General features: G+C 30.9%; 1 protein-coding gene across 1 annotated transcript in view; it reads left to right on the top strand.

Moving 5' to 3' along the window:
• Positions 1 to 82, top strand: part of LOC128668820 (GATA zinc finger domain-containing protein 14-like) — a gene marked incomplete at its 3' end in the record, with an annotated part of 3,862 nt that extends 3,780 nt beyond the window's left edge. The window contains exon 4 of the mRNA XM_053742615.1: positions 1 to 82. This exon is cut by the window's left edge and continues 503 nt beyond it. Coding sequence (XP_053598590.1) covers positions 1 to 82 — 82 coding nt within the window.
• Between the last annotated feature and the right edge of the window lie 15,714 nt (positions 83 to 15,796).

The raw sequence follows: 15,796 nt of genomic DNA, 5'->3' as shown, positions 1-15,796 counted from the left end.
CAACAACAACAACAACAACAACAACAACAACAACAACAACAACAACAACAACAACAACAACAACAACAACAACAACAACAACAACAACAACAACAACAACAACAACAACAACAACAACAACAACAACAACAACAACAACAACAACAACAACAACAACAACAACAACAACAACAACAACAACAACAACAACAACAACAACAACAACAACAACAACAACAACAACAACAACAACAACAACAACAACAACAACAACAACAACAACAACAACAACAACAACAACAACAACAACAACAACAACAACAACAACAACAACAACAACAACAACAACAACAACAACAACAACAACAACAACAACAACAACAACAACAACAACAACAACAACAACAACAACAACAACAACAACAACAACAACAACAACAACAACAACAACAACAACAACAACAACAACAACAACAACAACAACAACAACAACAACAACAACAACAACAACAACAACAACAACAACAACAACAACAACAACAACAACAACAACAACAACAACAACAACAACAACAACAACAACAACAACAACAACAACAACAACAACAACAACAACAACAACAACAACAACAACAACAACAACAACAACAACAACAACAACAACAACAACAACAACAACAACAACAACAACAACAACAACAACAACAACAACAACAACAACAACAACAACAACAACAACAACAACAACAACAACAACAACAACAACAACAACAACAACAACAACAACAACAACAACAACAACAACAACAACAACAACAACAACAACAACAACAACAACAACAACAACAACAACAACAACAACAACAACAACAACAACAACAACAACAACAACAACAACAACAACAACAACAACAACAACAACAACAACAACAACAACAACAACAACAACAACAACAACAACAACAACAACAACAACAACAACAACAACAACAACAACAACAACAACAACAACAACAACAACAACAACAACAACAACAACAACAACAACAACAACAACAACAACAACAACAACAACAACAACAACAACAACAACAACAACAACAACAACAACAACAACAACAACAACAACAACAACAACAACAACAACAACAACAACAACAACAACAACAACAACAACAACAACAACAACAACAACAACAACAACAACAACAACAACAACAACAACAACAACAACAACAACAACAACAACAACAACAGCTTGAAGATAATAATGAAGAAACATGCTCACTACCAGACACTATAATTTTAATAGAAAATAATATACAACATAATATACAATATAATTCAGATGGTGAGTGGAGTATAAATGAAGAAAGTGTTGATGATGATGATGATGATGATGATGATTTTCTTTTATAATTATTTATTTATTTTATTTATTCATATCTAATAATTCTTATTTATTCAAAAGTATTTGATTATATGTATTCCTATGACACACACACACACACACACACACACACACACACACACACACACACACACACACACACTGCATTCTTGGATAAATTAACTATTTATATTAGTTTTTAAGTAATGATTCAATTGCTAACTTAATATTAATAAATTTTTTTCATTATGTTATTTAAATAAAAACCATTATTGGACAAATTTAATTTTTTTATTTAAAATTCCCTTCTTCTTCTTATTTTCTACCATTCAAAAAGCACCGCGCCGCCGCCGCTACTGTGGATTATGCACAAGAGAATATATATATTTATTCAAATTTTCCGCGTGCATTTTAAACTTCTTCGAGCGTTGTTGCCGCTCGCGGCTCCTCTCCCCTCCCTCCATGTGTCCCCGTTGCTCGCGGCGGGAATTTCAAATATAATTCTCCAAACGTCAGTGTGATGTCGCTCACATAGCTACAGTTGCGCAAAATGACGTTTGAAATTCCCGCCTATATTATTTTCATTGAAAACACGCACACAGAGATAGCTTGAAGCATCAAACAATGGCGCGCATGCGTGAACAAACATTCAAACTTCCTACACACTTCTATTATTTTATTTCTTCTATCTTCTTTTTATAATTACATTCTATATATTATAAAAAACGAATTTATTGTTTGAAGATATATGATTTAAATCTATAATGTATGCATAGAGAATACATATCAATTAAAAACATATTTTTTATATTAGAAGTTTTAAATTTATTATTAAATAAAAAGAAAATATACATAAATTTAGAACCATGATAAAAAATATTTTTTAACTATAATAAGTTTTTTGCATAATAATTACATTTAAGATCGTTTAACAAATTCAAATTTATTGTATTTAGATCCATGAAATAAAAGATAAAGATTTTCTTGTGACACCATATCCATAAGAGTTTTTAATTTATCTTGATGAGCTATCAATTCGTTGTTTGTTCTTGCAGGAAAGTAAATTGTGAATTTATCATCCAGGTTGGCAATTACTTTAGGTCCATATTGCGTTGAAATTTTTTTAATTTCAGTTATTTTATATGTCTTGTCAGCTTCCAGTTCCTGAAGTTTTTTAACAGGCAAGATGTAAGCCAAGGTGTTAATTTCATTAATTTTTGATAGATCCATCTTGAAAACTAGTAATTCAATTAATCAATTTTTCAATCAATAACACATAATTTGAATGTCATTATAATTTAATACTTACTTGGTATTAAAACACACAATAAACAATAATTAAGAAATAAATCGAATGATCACTGTAATGAAATAATTCAGTAATAAATCACAAGCTTTTTTTTTTTACAAACTTAACTAGAACCTTTCTCGATATAGACTGACTGCTGCGAGCTCGTGAGCTCAACGCTCAGCTCAGTATCCCCACTCTAGGCCGAAAACAAGTTCAGACTTGTCGGATGACGTCATCATCTTGAACATTCTATTGCGCAGTTAAGAAATGTTACTACGCAGTTAGAAAAAACCAGTTCAGACTTGCCTGATGACGTCATCATCAGCAAAAAAGAGGGGAGAGAAACTTTACCACTAGATGGCATGCTCTTGTATGCTTCTCGCATGTACCTTTACATACCCCAGTTTCAATATATAAAACTTCAAATCAAACATTTACGTGTACATATTGCATTAATCAGAGTAAGCAACGCTAGTGTCAGCTCTGGGGTTAAGCACAAACATGATGCCAGAACCTTTAACCTGATAGGCATTCCGAGAACTCATTCTAGTCATTAATGAAATTGTACATAATTTTACATAAATTGTACATTATTAAAAATTGTATATATTTTTTTCAAATTTTCGCATTAAAAATATACACACAAGGCGCCATCTATAATAAGACGAGCTCAAAATGGCGGACACGAGCTCAAAAGGGTCCTAGATAAGCTCACAATGAGCTCAGACGGTAAAAACACGGCCAAATAACGCCAATTATCATCAAAATGATGTCAAAAGGGCCTAGATAAGTACAATTAGCGTCAAAATGATGTCAAAAGGTCCTAGATAAACACACCAACAGCCGACATCTTATCAATAGTCAATAAGTTACCCCCACTCGGTACATTATCATAAATCGATAACTTACCATCAGTCGGTACAACAGATCATGCCCATCTTGCCCCAACTGATCCAGAATCCTCCCTGTCTATCTACTCCTAACTGTGAATTCAGTGCATATGGTTTTAAAGCTCGTATTTGCATGAAGTTTATGATTGGAGCAACCATTCTTTCTTCTAAATCTGTAAGAATTTTTAAGCATGGTGGAATCGGTTGAAATTTCATACCATTACTGGTTGATAATTTCGGTATTTTTTCATTCTTATAGATTGTATTTTTACATGTATTGCATATAAATTCGGAATTGTAATTGTGTATTTGCTTTAATAAATTTTTTTTTTATTTTTTTAATTTTATTGTTAGTTAATTTTACTACAGATCGTCTAAATAATAGTCTTTCACAGCAACAACATATATAAGAAGGTGTTTCTGTACGGGTTTTTATAAAATTTAATTTTAATTTAATCAATTTGTTAGTAGTATTAGTTCTTTTCAGATTGTTGTATATATATTCTCTGTATCGTAAAAAATCTAATTGTCGAGCTTGTCTTTTTTGTTCTGTATTTGTTCGTTGTGTTTTCTGATTATAGTATTTATTTTGACGAGCTATTTCATTCCATTTATAATTTTTTTTATTTTCATGTAATTTAAATGTTTTATTGTTTCTTAAATTTCGCTTTCTTTTTTTATCGTTTGCTTTTTCGTTAATTCGATAATTTATTGACATTCGTAATTGCTTTATTCTTGTAGCATTTTGTTTCAATTCTTTAATTTTAAAATTGTTCTTTTCACGCAAGTTTTGAATTAGTATTAAATTTTTTTTTACTTTTGCATGTTTACAAGTTATTATTTTTCGTAATAAATGTATTATTCTTTCATTCTGTTTTATTCCTATGTATGTAAATTCATATTGTTCTCGTAAAAATTTAATTCTTTGAATATTATTTAATCTTTCTTGTTCTCTATAATTGGGATTGTTCCGTAATTTTATATTTCTGCTTATATTTTTTAGATTTTCATTATGTCTAAATTTTTCATTTTTTCTTAATATTTCATTTCATTTTATATTTTTAAAATTTTCATTCATTTTGAAATTTTCATTTTGTCTTAATTTTTTGTTTCGTTTTACATTTTTAAAATTTTAATTTATTTTGAAATTTTTATTTTTTCTTAATTTTTTATTTCTTTCTAAATTTTTAAAATTTTCATTTATTTTGAAATTTTCATTTTTTCTAACTATTTTAATTCTGTTTATATTTTGTGAATTTTCATTTAGTTTGAAATTAGTATTTTTACGCAAAGTAGTTAATTTTTTAATATTTTTCAACTTTTCTGTTTCTACGTACCTTTTTTTTTCGAAAGTAAGTACTGTTTTGTTTGTTATATTCATTTTCTGATTTTTTATAATTATTATTTGATCTTAAAATTTTTACTAATCGTTTTATTTGAATTTTTTTTCTGATTATTTAGATTTTTTTAATATTATCTACTTCATTATTTATGTTAGCTATTTTATTTTTAGTATCATGAAATTCATTTTTATATACACATTTTTTTTTTTTACATATCATCTTCTCTGACTGCTTTTTTACTTTCATTTTATTCGTTTATTTCGATTATGTGGTATTATTGAATAAATAATTTATAAAAATTAATAATTAATGTATTATAAAAAAAAAATATATAATTTTATGTCAATTACTTTATTTATTAACATATAATTTATAAATATAAGTTAATTTAATGATACTGAAGTTATGAAGTGAACAATTAACGATTTTTTGATTTTATTTTAACAAATCGATTACAAAAACAAATAACATATATGGATGTATAGAAAATTAAAAAAATTACAGGTACAACATTTTTAATTACTTTTCTAATTACTTTTTTTTATTATTTATAGTTTTGTAAAAATCCAAAAATAATTAGGTGTTTATAACTTCAATATCATGGTCATTTAATGTTTCAAGTTTGCAAAGTTTATTTATTATAGTTATTGTCGATAAATGAACGATTATTAAATAAGTTGATCAATGATGATTAACGTTTTTTTCTATTAAATTAAATTTTAATGATTATCTCATGAATAAGTTTTACAGAACTTACCTTGTAGTTGATACTACTGTTTTCAATCAAATTAATTATCATTCACAATATAATCATTCAAGAAATTTTTTGACTTCTAATCAGAAATCATTTTATCAAACGAATATTGTCAAATTTATTTAAGTAATTGATAGTAAAAAATAATTATAATATTAGTATCGTAATCACAATATTTTTTACTTTAGTATTATCAGATAAGTTTTATGTTATGTGAATAATAATTAGTTTAACGTATTAATCTTTAATTAATGAGAGTTGCATAGCAAGGAAATTTCTATAAAAGATTATGTTTTAATATACCGATTGATGCGCCTCTGATGAGTAGAATTGTAATCATATATTTAAGTTTATCCAGATACCTCCCTAATATCACAGGTTGCTTTAGCAAAAGTTTACTTACAAAATCTTCCTTGAATTTTTCGTCTAATATCCGTCGACTTTGGACTTTTCCGTTTTTAACGACGATTTGTATATAACTTGCTATACAATTTGATGTAAATTTACTACTTGAATTAGAATGTAAATTGACTTCAAAATATGGACAGAAAAAATTTCATATTTATATTTTCAAATTTACTTATCGTTAAAATTATGAGAAAAAAACAAAAATTAAAACATAGAACAGCCCAGATAGCAAAATGACGTCTCGATGTGTTCTGAATAAATTCCTATTTATGATTTTGACGTCTTATCAACATTTTAACGAAGTTTTTAAGAAGTTCTCAAGATGTCGAATGAGCCACCTAGCGAACTCAGTAAGATGTCTTTAAAAAGAGTTCTTAAGGAGTTCTTTTTTCTGACTGTGCAAATAAGACTTTAGTATGAATTTATCATGACGTCTTTAAGGAGTTTCTAATTTTGATTTCATGAAGAAGTTTAAAAAAAAATACATTTAGTCGCCACAAAACTGACGTCTTATTTACAGATTCTTCAGAAATTTTCAATTAAGAGTTATTAAAAATAACATTTTTAAGAAGTCATTATAATAATTCTTGAGGACGTTTTCAAAAAGACGTCGTATAGTAGTTATTCCGACTTGAATGCTGTCTGGGAGGTGGTGTCGCTTTCATTGAGCGAGTGACGAAGAGTTAACTTAAGCTTAATTAATTTTAACATTTGATTTGGTAATCGATTTGTTTTTATTGAGTTTGAGAGCTAAATAGATTGTAGTATCAATTGGTCCAGTCGTTTTATAGATATTTGTAAAAAAAAAACGTTTTTTATCATTTCTTTCTTACACGATATTTCTTAGAAAAATGATCTGATTTTTATGTTTGAAGCAATTGACCCGTTTTGATAAAATCTAAAGCTGATCAGATTTTGAAATTATTTAGTTCAGTTATTTCAGAGATATTTGCAAAAAATTGTTTTTCATCATTTCTTATTTTCACGATACTTCTTAGACGAATGACCCAATTTTGATGGTTGAGGTGGAAATCGATGCGTTTTGATTGATTCTAAAGTTGATCAGATTTTAAAATTGTTTAGTTCAGTTGTTTCACAGATATTCGCAAAAAACTGGTATTTATCGTTTCTTTTTCCCGCGATATCTCTTAGATAAATTATCTGATTTTGATGGTTGAGGTGGCAATCGACGCGTTTCAATAAATTCTAAAGCTGATTAGATTTTGAAGTTGATTAGTTTAGTTGTTTCAAAGATATTTGCAAAAAATTGTTTTTTATTTTTTCTTGCTCCCGCGATAACTCTCGAACGAATTATCCGATTTTGATGTTTAAGGTAGCAATCGACGCGTTTCAATAAATTCTAAAGCTGATTAGATTTTTGGATTGTCTGGTTGAGTTGTTTCAAAGATATTCGCAAAAAACTGTTTTTCACCATTTCTTTCTCCAACGATAACTCTCGAACGAATTATTCGATTTAGATGTTTGAGGTAACAATCGACGCCTTTTATTGATTTCTAGAGCTGATTAGATTTTGAAGTCGATCGTATAAGTCGTTTTCGAGAAATCAATAAAAAACTAAAAAAAAAAATTTTTTTTTCTCGTAAATGGCCAATATCTTCGAGTCTACTTGGTCAAATGATCTGAAATTTTCAGAAAAGTTGATGGCCAAAAAACTCTTTCGATTGCCGCCTTAACCATCCAAATCGGTTTATTAGCTAAAAAGTTATAAAGAGTTTACACACACACACACACACACACACACACACACACACACACACACACACACACACACACACACACACACACACGCGCGCGTACATACAGACACTCGGACATCATTCTAAAAATAGTCAGAATAGCTTCCTAGGACCTCAAAACGTTGACATCTGATGAAAACTCGATTTTTGAAAATCGGGGTGAAAACAATAACTTCCCGAAATTTTTGAAAATCATCAATTTTCTAAGCGGGAAGTTAAAAATAGTAATAAAAAAATGAAGAAAACATTTATATAGAAAAAATTGTTTATTTATTCATTAAAATACATCTCATATAAGAATCATCTTTAAAACAATAACATTTTCATAAATCTGATTCGTCTATCCAGCTATTATGTGAGCTATCAAATCCTAACCACCTGACAAAATATTTATTTCCACGCTTTTTCACTATTTTTTCTACAAGGTAGACATCAGAATATTTGACTTTACTAAGCTCTTCATTGTAAAATCCACCTTCGATCGATTAATTTTGATAATCAGTAAGCTCGTACGTTGTTGGATTAGTATTTTGCACGCTTTTTATTGTGAATATTTATGTTGTCCAATTTGGTGTATAACCTTTTTCGAAAACGTGCTTGTATTTGTTTATTCGCACTTTATCACAAACTTTAAACTTGCTGTCTTTTTTATTCGACGGTTGATGGATTTGAAGGGATTTGTAAATCTTTTTGAATAGTTGTTTTTCGTTTTCAGCCGTTACATCAATGGGCTTAATTTTGATTGTGCGATGTTTGGTATTGTTGTATGCATCAACTAAGTTTTTAAGCATATCGATCCATCGATAACTACCTTGAGCTGTGAATTCTTGCCACATTTTATTTTTTAGAGTTCGATTAAAACGTTCATATATAGATGGTTTTAGGTTGCTAAATGTCGAGTACAAATAAATTTTATGACTTTTCATGAGATCTTTGAATTCTTTATTGTAAAACTCCTAGCCTTGGTCAACGTGTAGATATTTAGGATGCCTCCCTTGTTGTAATACAGACTTCATAGCATTTCTGACATCGCCAGCACTTTTACTTTTAATAGGAACCGCCCAAGCATACTTTGAGAATACGTCTATAATTGTCAGTAGATATTTAAATCCACTATTTACAGAACTACATGGTATCATTTCTACCAAATCAGCTTGCCAAGTTTCATCGAGTCCTCGAATGTCAACATGACGACGAGTATAATTTTTTTATGCTGGTTTGTGAAGCTCTCGAGCTATGACTTTCTTCTTACTTTCCATGTTCTTCAAGTTTGGATAGCCTACGATCAATATCCGCTATAGTTTGAGTATCGCGTACTATAGATCTCACAACTGTTGTTACACGTTGATAGCTGTTCGATGTGTTGAATCTGTTCGCTAACAAGTTTTTCTAATGCATTCACTTTGGTTGCCAATTCAATAATGAGGTCTGGATTTTTACTCGTCATTTTATCCTCTAGCTTAACTATTTCAACTGTTATTTTATCTTCAAGATCAGTTATACGATATTTATGATATTCACTAATTGTTTTCACATTGTGTAATTCCTGTTTTATTGCAATTTTTAGTTGATCTATTGGCTCGACATTAGATGTCTTCATAAGGTTATCAACTTGTTGGCTTACAGTTTTGTATTTATCGTCAATATGGTTTATTGCAGCTTTCATAGTATTATATGTGACTGCCTCACTTTCATTCTTAGGTTCAGCAACATTACATAACCTCTTTTGGTCTAAGTCGAATTGCCCATCATTTGTTAACTTGAAACCTTTTCCAGGTGGTCCAACACCACTACTGCAAGCTTTAAATTGCGTCTGATTCGATTGGGAAGATACACGTCCAAATATATCGATACCCATTTTGATGACCCTCTCTTCTCGAATATTATGTTATAAATGATGAATTATTGTCAATGTCTTTCTTAATAATCAATTTCAGCTTCACGCAGCTCTTCAGTAATTGAAATTATCTCATTCGAATGGCTAGAGTTGCCCGCTGTTTGAGATGCCATCAATAGACGAAGGCGATCTACGAGTTCATTAGGATCATCCCAATAAATATAACCCACATATTTTCGCTTCGTTGAAACAGTCATTAAGTCTGATAGTCCTTTACCCTTTTTTATTGGTAACTGAACATAGTCAGCAATATATTTAATATATTTAGAACTCCTTTTAACATAGAGACTTCTTTCGGATTCATAATTTTTCCTGTGTGTGTTTGTGGAAATGATCAGTTTATGGTATACATTTAAATCATTTTTTGTAATAGATTTTTCATATGGATCAATTTTAAATAATAATTCTATAAGTCCCGGTGATAAGACATAACTTTGATGATTCACTGAAATTGTATTATCACCAAATTGGACAGGTGAATTTCCAAAAAATAATTGATCATTTTTTTACGAATCCCAAATCTTGTATCTAAGCCTTTAGGAGTTTTTTTATTTAACATTTCAATATATTTGGAGATGGAGCTATGATATCTCAGCGGTGTACTTGCAGAGATTGGGGGATCTGATATAATGGTTTCGTCCAAGTTGGTGGTACTAGCACCACCGCGATTTAAGTGATCAAAAGTATTTTGACCATCATATATTTCACTGTCATTAGTATAAACAGTTTGATAGTTACTTGGATAGTCACTATGTTCGCGTTTCTTTAACGGAAAGTTTTCCACAGCTTCTTCTTCAATCTCATGTTTCAAAACTTTAGAATTCTCAACTAATGTCCTTAACGGCGTCACTATAGGTTTAAAAATTTCATTTGCAGCTTGTTCAGAAGTATCTTTATCAACTTTGAATATTTTATGCTTCTGTCTTATTGCATCACTAACTTTATATATCTGAAGCAGCATATCTTTCTGCTAAGAAATATTTCTACACGCCATGTTTGCACACTTGAATATTATTTATGACTGAATCAATTTGTGTAGAGTACGATTAATTTATACTTGTAAAACAATCAAAACCTTGTCTATAACGTCCATTATTTAATTCACTATCCTTATCAATAACAACAAATTCGTGTTTATTATCACTTTCCTTATCATTCCAGCATGCTGAACATAAATCTTTGAATTCACTGTAGGGCGTATCTGTATTCACATGATCATCCTATATGTGTTTCAAATTCATTTCATCTTGACGAAAAAGTACAAGAAAATTGGCATTGTCACGTATCAGATGTTTTGGTATACGTGTATAGGTTCGACAGAGATAAAAGCTATCAACATTTTTGCGCCGCCCCATACAAAAATATGCTCTGACATGATCTTGCTTCTCACAAGCTACGTCATCGAATATCATAAGCGAATTCGTGCATCATCTGAATTAACAACTGATTCATGATCATTAAATGGGAAGTATCAAACTCCTTCTATAGGCTGTTGTGCTGACTCTAAGAATTAATATTTAGGCTGATTCAATGATTTAGAGTATACATCAATGTTCTCCAATCTCAAACCATTAGGATGAGTAATTAGTGCAAGGAGTGCATTCGTTTTCCCACAGTTCGATGGCTCACAAAGGACTGCTCGAACAGTATTTGGTAGTAGTGAACCATGACGTTTTTGAATTTTTTTCTCATTACCTTGAATAGTTTGATCAAAATTGATCACAGGTAATTTTGCTGTCTGTTTTTCAAACTTCATTTCGAATTATTTTAGATGACACTAAATTCTATGTTAATCTGCTGATGACTTGATTCTAACTCAACAATATGCTTATAAGTACCGAGTATTTATACAATTGAGATTAGTCATAGATCTGCAATGGTTAAGAGCAGACGTATTAGTAAAGTTGAAACTAAGCGTGGCAAAGGTTTTATCAACAGTGTTATAAATAAACTTCCTATAGAATTACATGTGTCAGGATATCAGTACTGTGGAACTGGTACAAAATTAACGAAAAGATTAGCTCGAGGTGATCATGGTATAAATCCTCTGGACAGAGCATGTAAAGCTCATGACATTGTTTATTATAAAAATCCAGACAATATGGCAGCACGTCATGAGGCTGATAAAGAGCTTGCTAAAAAAGCTTTACAACGTCTTCATGCAAAAGATGCTAGCCTTGGTGAAAAAGCTGTGGCTTGGGGAGTCAATAAAACCATGAGAGTGAAGAGAAGTTTGGGTATGGGCATGAAAAAGATGGCTACAGTTAAAAAGAAGTTGAAAATAAAGAGGGGGAAGTCTAAGAGAAATAGTAAAAAGAGGAAAAAGACAGTAAAGAAAAAAAAACGACTTGTCCCCATCCGACAAATTATAAAATCAGCTCAAAACACGACGAACGACGGTGTACTTATTTTACCATTCAAGTCTGCATTACGGGGCGCTCGTAAAGCTGTAAAAATGGTTGGTGGAAAAAAAAATATACGATCATCGCGTGTATTACCCCTACCACCACTAAAAGTAGGTGGATTACTACCATTTTTAATACCAATTCTTGCTGGTTTAAGTGCTACTGGTCCATCAGCTGGGGGCGCTGCTGGAATCGCTAGAGCTGTGGATGCTGCCAAGACTGCTAAACGTGAATTGGAGGAGACTAAACGGCATAATTCAACAATGGAAGCTATAGCCTTGGGAAAAGGGTTATACTTGTCACCATATAAGACTGGAATGTGATAATATGTAAGTCCTCCTTCAAAAAACGTGGAACGCTACCTCATCGAGCTCTAACCAATTGTGATTTAATTAAATATGCAAAGGATTTAAAAATTCAATATCTCCGAGGTGTTTTCATGAGAAATAATTTACCAAAGTCTGGTTCATGGAAAAAGGAATCAGCAATCATAAATCTAGATGATAAAAATGGTGGTGGAACTCATTGGGTTGCATACAAGAAGAATGGTGATGACGTCATTTATTTTGACAGTTTTGGTAACCTTTAACCACCAAATGAACTCATGAAATATCTCGATATTGGTAGCGTGAAATATAATCATCAGAAATATCAAGATTATGATACCGTTATATGAGGACACTTGTGTCTTAAATTTCTAAATAATCAATTATAAATATATGAGACGAGTATAAAATGTGTTTATTTATGGCTGATTCGTTGACGTTAACACTATCTGGAGCGACCTCCACATTGGAAGCTCAATATTTTCCACCCATTGAATTATCGCCTGGGACAAGTTATGTCTTGGGGCTTGTAGAGTTGTTAACATTCAATTCTATACCTAATATCGATGAAGGTTGTAATAAGTTGTATTCATCCAGCATAAATCGGATGGAAGCAGATAAAATTATAACAATACCAACCGGAAGTTATGAACTACATGACATTGAAAAGTATTTAATAAAGGAATTACCTGAGGTTGTAGAATTGAGTATCAGAGCAAACAACAATGAATTACATAGTAAAATTAAATGTAATCAAATTGTAAATTTTGAGCCAAAAGATTCTATCCCATCATTATTGGGATTTGGAAATCGTCGACTTGCGCCATACCTTCTGCACAAATCCGATTTACCAATAAAAATCCTCAAAATCAATGCACTGCGAGTTGAGTGCAATATTACTACTGGTGCATATATGAATAACAGTAAAGTTCACACATTTCATGAGTTTTTCCCAAGTGTTGCACCAGGATATAAGATCATCGAAGTACCATCCCACATCATTTACTTACCAGTCGCAGTACAGTCAATACACAATCTTCCGCCGCGAATTGTTGATCAAGATGGGAATTTGGTGAATTTTCGTGGTGAAACGATTACAGTAAGATTGCATATAAAATCAGTGAAATAATGGGGATTGTATTTGATAAAAAAATTGAAGGCAGTTACAAAAGTCAAGCATCATGCCTAAAGCCCATCAGTCGTCGTGTCCCTGTCAGGGTGCTAACATCTCAGAACGCCCAATTTCTCAAAAGCCTGGGATCAAAATTACGTGGAAGATCGGTAAAATAAGAAAAATCAATTTGTGCTGCATTATACTACCATGGCAGAAATCTTAAACATCCAAAAACCAATAATCTTCGACGAATCAATTTCTCACTATGAGGTTCATTCACATTAACCTTATGCTTCAACAACATTTAATAATAGTGATGAAATAAGAATTAGTATTTAACATCAAGATTTATGCATTCTACCGAGTAAGCGTGCTTTACACATTTGTGGGACATTTACAAAAGAAGATGGCACTACTGTTAGTGAAACTATGGAGTTTGTTAACATGGCCATTTGTCACATATTTGAAGAAATACGCTACGAATTGAATGCTATTAAAATTGATAGATGCAAGAATGTTGGCATTACAAGTCTTATGAAGAATTATATATCTTTAACTCCCGGGCAGGCTAATTTAATGAAAAACGCCGGGTTGTTACGAACTGATGATAAATTGAGTAATGGTGACGGATATTTTAATATTTCTATACCGCTGAGTTCATTACTTGGATTCGCTGAATATCATAATCGGATTATTATGAATGCTAAGCATGAATTAATTCTCATAAGATCAAACACTGATATTAACTCATATCTACATACACCTGCTGCTCGAGAGGCTGCTGAAAAAGTTAAAATAGTTATTGATAAAGTGGAATGGAATGTACCAGACATCAGCATAATGCTTAATTCTGCATGATCGTATTATTGAATATAATCCATTGAGTAGTGCTGTAAGAAAATTAACTTAATAATTATTGTATTAGATAACAAGGTTGAGAGAAATAAATAAATTTTTTCACAATTAAAAATATGTTTTAATAAATTTTATTTTGCTTATACCCAATACACATAATTAATTAGTTAATATAGCATGATAAGTATATATAATTATATACGTTTAAAACAAATGTTAAGTATGAATTTGTAATTATTTTAATGCATCTTTTAAATTTTTACACTTAATGCAATCTTTTTTGTAAGGATAAAGATAAATTCCTGGGACGTCATAATCAGGACTTGTAATTGAATTATGTTCAATGCAAAACTTGAAGTCTATAATTTTAAAGTTTTGTTTTAAATTAATTGGTAGTTTATCCCAGACAAATTGTATTTGAGATCGAGCGAATTGGAGAATGAACACATCTTCAAGACAAGCGATGTCAGCTGCATCCGTTTTTCTCAAATCTGTAGTTGATAGAATAACTGTAGTGATTTCTCATATGATGGATTACAGCCCCAATATTTCAAAAACCATTGTTTTAGCTGCTGAACAGTTCCATATGAACAAGCATAATGTCCAAGTTTGGTGTGGTTGAATCTGAATGCACATCGAGGTCTGTTCATGTTTTCGAGATTATCAATCGAAAAAAATTCCATTTGTTCTAAATCAATAACTGGGACTGCATAATCAATCATTTCTTCCAGTCGTTTTTGCATTGTTGGCCCTTGTACATAAAAATATCGCGCATTCTGAACTAGTTGTTTTACCATAGGTTGCAATGATTCATAAGGATAATCACCAGTATCCCAGTGAATACCATGACGATTCCCATCTTGATCTTCACTTTGTTGCACAATCACAGTGTCAGTGTACTGGATAGGAGGTTTGAATACGCAAATTTCGCATTGATACACACCATTTGCATTATTTAGGTTATAAATATCAACGACACATAATTCCTTGACAATAAATTTTCCATTGGAAACAATCAACCAACGAAATCCACTATATACTCCATTGTTATTTATTTATCAACTATGCGACTCTCTAATTTTTCAAGATTTTTAATGATTTTATGTAAGTTCTTTATCAAATCTTTCAGAGCAATGCAACTTGGGGATGACGAATCTCGTTTGCTTCTGATTATATGCAAATTTTTATAATAAGAAAATAGATCACTAAGAAAAGAACCAATAAACTCTGGACATATGTCACCAAAATAATTTTCAACTATTTCATCAGTGTCTATCATACCCAGATGACTTATACGTAAAAAATGTTTTTCACTATCACTTAGCTCCTCCATTTAGCACAGCTATAACTAGGAGGACTTAACAAAAAAACATGAGTTTTATAATGG

Source organism: Microplitis demolitor, chromosome 10 (assembly GCF_026212275.2).
Source record: "Microplitis demolitor isolate Queensland-Clemson2020A chromosome 10, iyMicDemo2.1a, whole genome shotgun sequence".
NCBI lineage: Eukaryota > Metazoa > Arthropoda > Insecta > Hymenoptera > Braconidae > Microplitis > Microplitis demolitor.
This window is presented reverse-complemented; position numbering and strand designations above follow the sequence as displayed.